The sequence below is a fragment of the Hyalella azteca genome, unplaced genomic scaffold, assembly GCF_000764305.2.
Source record: "Hyalella azteca isolate HAZT.00-mixed unplaced genomic scaffold, Hazt_2.0.2 contig7134, whole genome shotgun sequence".
In the NCBI taxonomy this organism is placed as follows: Eukaryota; Metazoa; Arthropoda; class Malacostraca; order Amphipoda; family Hyalellidae; genus Hyalella; species Hyalella azteca.
This window is the reverse complement of record NW_025937264.1, coordinates 1-4,814: the sequence shown is the minus strand read 5'-3', so window position 1 is coordinate 4,814 and position 4,814 is coordinate 1. Positions and strand designations below refer to the sequence as shown.

The following is a 4,814-nucleotide window of genomic DNA, read 5'->3' as shown; positions in this document are numbered from 1 at the left end:
TTTAATTAATTAGTTAGTCTCTGAGAAGCCAGTCTTGTCTGGTTATTCCTACAATAGTGTGGCATCATGCAAGGACCCTTAAGAGGCCTAGAAGTTTGTTTCTTAATGATGTGTAAAGCAATAAGATTTTCGTAATATCGCATTAACCTGATGAATCAATTTAACTTTAGAGTTCCTGAAGAAATATCCTACTTGAACTATGTCTCAAGTTACCAAATATAAATGCATTTATTTATAGCTTGATGTCGATGCAACATATTGCTAGTCAGTATGTTAGTATGAATATCAAGGGTAGCATTGTAATTTCGGTGAAATATGATACCTGCTACAACTATCTTCGAAACAGGATTTTCTTAAAACTTGTTTCAGAAAATAACAGAAAACTTGGAAACTTTGGATAATTATACAAGTGATCCTGAAACCAGACAAAGATTGACAAGAAACGCCATTTTCACGAACGCAGTACGTGTTGAGTCGTGTCATTCATGGAGAATAAAAGAATTGTACTTCAGCTGGAAACCATTGCCGCCGTCTCTGTCGTTAAGAAGGATGTTGAGTTTGTTGGCAACCGATCTGATTTTTCTGGGCAATGAAGTCCCACATAGAGGGCGTGCCATGGGCTTCTTATAAAGTTGGTCCCCGCGTCTACTCAACCCCAAATAATCCCCAGGGCACTTTGGGGAACTGGAACCCCCAGCCACACCCACATCAAAAGAAACGAACTCGAGGATGATTTTGCAGCCAGCGGGTGCCTGCCGGATATCATCAATTTGCATAATTAATCATGTTGCTAACATGCGAGAAATAATTCAGTATGAATATTCGTGTACAATTCATTGTGGTAAGTAATACCTAAGCGGATTCATTGCATTTACCGCAAGTGATCGATTTAACCTTTGTTGCTGACAGATGAATTTAATGTAGAGAGTAATCATGGGATGACCATTCGAGGTTCAATTGAAGGAATTGTGGCTGTAAACGGCAGAAGTTCATTAAGAAACTAGATCATGGGTAATAGAGCTTGCTTGTAACAACTGTATGTATAATAGTCTCTTTTTATCGATTTAAATTATTCTAATTGTGCCCTAAATAATATATCTTCCAAGACATAACTCACAGTGAGCCACCATTCACAGAAGGTGTTGGGAGCGTAGTTAAGCTCCTGGATGGTCCCTTGGTCCCCCGACGCCAGGTCACACACCTGTCATAGTCACGGCGTCATGCGTCTCGATATTGGAAGCAGGTGTTTTTAGCGCATTTTCTCATTTAATGGAAAAAAGTCGCTATTGTGCTCATGTCCGTCCGTCTGTCTGTCCGTCTGTCCGTGACCACGTTTTCGTCGATGAGAAAATGCGCTCTCTGTCACTCGCTGAAGTTAGTACCTACTGAGTTATATTTTTCCGTATGGCTATATGGCAGCTTGGACGATTACATTAGAGTTTCACTGGAATTTAAAGATCTTTTTGATAAAAAGGTTACAGTTGTACGACTATTTTCAAACGAGTTACATCTGTGATCGATTAAATTCAAGGAAAAACTTGATAGAGGTTATTTCACTGACGGGATAACGCCACACAAAGTGGTATCGCCAATAAGATTGCTCAACATGAATTTGGGTTATGTTTCGGGATGGAACAGGCTCGGGAAACTCGGCTTATAGAGGTAGGTAAATCAGAAATTCATCTCTAATTTACTGTATTCAGTTGCTAACTAAGAGCTTATTTGGGTATCTCATTAGTCAGGCTGCCCTATGTACATTCTGTTCTAGTGCAGGGTTATAAGAGTCACTATAGTGACAACCTCCAACTATATATAGTGACAAAATGCATGTTTTCGCGTTCATACTCCAATTAATGCGCGTGCGTTTTTAACATTCGCGTGCATTCTGTGCACCTTTACATATGTGACTTGCTCGTGCGTTTATGCTAGTGCATATACACTTTATATAGTGTATAGGTCAAAATGCGAGCAGTTTGTGTATTCAACACAGTTGGATACACAGGTTTTGTGTCAGCAAAACTTGCGATAAATGCACGTCGACATGTGCATGTTACGTGTTTGGCAACGGACGCCCATCGCGCTATAGGTTTAATTCAAATTTAAATCTTTTAGATGATCTAATTATTTAGTCAGCCTCGTGCCTACGAAGAGCAAAATAAAAACTTTTATATATGTAAGTCTCAACGCAAATTTATCCATTAAAATTATTAAAAAAATGTTATACAAAAAGTTATAAATGAAAATTCCCACTCTGCCGTTGTCTAATCACCGGGCGTCAAGTTAATCATTAATTAGCTCTAATCATTAGTGATATCAGATGGTCTCCATCCAAGTCCATTTGTTAATTCACTTTATTATCATTTGGCCGTTTTAAAAAATCCTTCACTAACCTAAATCGTGTCTATATTATCAGAATTTTTATTCACGATCATTATTCATATTGGCAGGTGTAGGTGATTAAATGTTCAATTTCCTTTTCTTTCAATAAAGAATTATTTACAGTCAGCATTTGAAAAGAAAGACCTGCGCACATACATCGCACTCGGCAACTCATACATCAATTTTAATTGAAAAAAAGCTGTAATTAATGAACATTTATAAATAATGATTTATGGTATGCTGGTATAGTGATCAGTGGCTCTAATGATTCCGTGATGGTGAATAAATCAGCGTGTGATGGTGACTAAATCGGCGTGTGATGGTGACTAAATCAGCGTGTGATGGTGACTAAATNGACTCATGCCTTAACTATTTCTTTTTCAATTGAAGATGAAGTCCAAGCAGAGTCCTTTGAAGTTTCACACGAGGAATGAAATGAGCAAGTACAGAACCTCGGCAATGCATGTCGCAAACTACTGACCCTGACCATTGATAGAGAGATTCTTCGATGAGTCATCAAACTATAAGAGGCAGGTCATAATCTTCTCCATCTTTACTTATATGTAAAGGTAAAGTCTTGGACACTACTTTTGGTAGTGTCCATCTTGTCCATCTTTACACTATCAAAATCCAGCCAGTATCGTCACCTCAGCAATGGACATTGTAGTGCAGCTCAAAGCCAGAGCCGCCAAGTTTCCCGTTGAAAAGGATGTTGAGTTTGTTGGCTTCAGACCGGATACTTTTAGGCAAGGACGTACCACAAAGGTTGTTCAGTTTTGGTTTCTGGTACTGCTTATCCCCCCTTTTGCTCACCCCTAAGAAGTCGCCAGGGCACTTTTGCTTGCCGGAGATTGCCATCACGCCCACATTAAACGAAACAAATTCCAGAACGATTCTGCAATTCGTGGGTGCCTGACGAAGATGATTAATTAAGTCAACAGAATGGTAATTACGTCAAAAAGTTAAACGTTTTGACCACCAGCTTCAAATGAAATGTTGGCTTTTACCTCGTTTGCTTTAAAATGGGCAGGTGACTAATCTTCGTTTCAAAAAATACGAAAACTAGAATTACTAATAAAGAATTTGATACATTTTAATGATTACTTTGTGATGGCAATTTAAATCCAATATCATGTGCAATATTTGGGACGCAGGAATTCATTGAATTACGAGATCATGAGTGGTGGGGTGTACGCGACAATTCGTGTTCAACAGTTTTAACTTATAGATAAAATATATCCAATTAGACTCACAGTGAGCCACCATTCACAAAAGGTGTTGGGTGCGTAGTTATGCTCCCTAATGGTCCCCTGGCTCCCCGCCACCAGGTCGCATACCTGACACGATAACGACACACTCACAAAATAAATGGGTCAAAGTGTAAAATAACAAAACATTTTATGCTCGGAGCACTGAATCGTCACTTTACCGGGCCAAACTGGGTCAGGGTGACCCACACGAGGGTGTAAAGTTCAATGGAAATTAAGACAAGATCTATTATTTCTCCGAGTGCGTCATGCGCAGCATAATTTTACTAGCATGGGCATAGGATCGTTGCAATCACAGCTTTGGGTCAAATCTTATCTCTCTACACCACATTTCTATCAGGATCTTAATTAAAAATCAGGTAAATTACCTGCAAGATGATATTTAAAATTGAATTTTGAGTTAGGTTTCATCAGAATTCCAGCTATTCACAAACCAAATTCGGGGACCACCTAGGCTTCGACCGAATAGTCACTACACTAGGCGCAAATTTATACTGGGTCTGCAAGATAGATATCGTGGTCAGAATCTCCTTTCCGACTTAATTGTCTCCCGAGAGTATGAGAAGAGCTGGCAGAGACGAGTCATACCAAGCTAGCAGGCTACCCAAAAACTCTCCTTTAAACCCTGAGCAGAAGCGGACATAGAGCGGCTGATTTACGTGCTCCCCGAGTCCTGGGCGGCACCTAATGCCGAGTCAAGCTTGTCTCTAGATTTTGGTACGGTTATAGTGCATGAATTGGCTTTTTTAAACATTCCCATTCACCGCAACTGTACTAATTGTACAAATTAGCTATGGTCAGTAAATTATTGCAAAGAAATATTACTTAGAACCTATTAAGTTTAGAAACTCACTCTGTGACACCGGTTTGTTAAAGTCGTTATTTTAAAGTCGAAGCCCACGTCGTTCTTCTTCTTACTGCTTCGGAACGTTATGTTTGCTCGGGACGAAGGCGAGTAGATATCTTGTCCCACGTCAGTTGTCGTCAGCCTTTTAATCGCAATAATTTTTGTCAGTCATGGAAATGTCATTCATCATTCTCATATACTTTACTGTGCGCAGCTGAGCAAAGTTTGTACGGAAACTAAGATTAAGAAGAGGTAAAATTTTGAAATGGACTCCTGCTCGTTATTCAACATATATGTCTAGTGCAATTTCACCTTATATT

General features: G+C 39.3%; 1 protein-coding gene across 1 annotated transcript; it reads right to left on the bottom strand.

The window, feature by feature from the left end:
• Nucleotides 1-479: 479 nt before the first annotated feature.
• On the bottom strand, nucleotides 480-3,237 carry LOC108677146 (cubilin). The gene is made up of 3 exons (XM_018165306.1): nucleotides 3,040-3,237; nucleotides 1,118-1,201; nucleotides 480-752 (listed from the first exon to the last, which is right to left on the bottom strand). Exons 1-3 carry the CDS (start codon nucleotides 3,235-3,237, stop codon nucleotides 480-482), a joined length of 555 nt encoding a protein of 184 aa, XP_018020795.1.
• Between the last annotated feature and the right edge of the window lie 1,577 nt (nucleotides 3,238-4,814).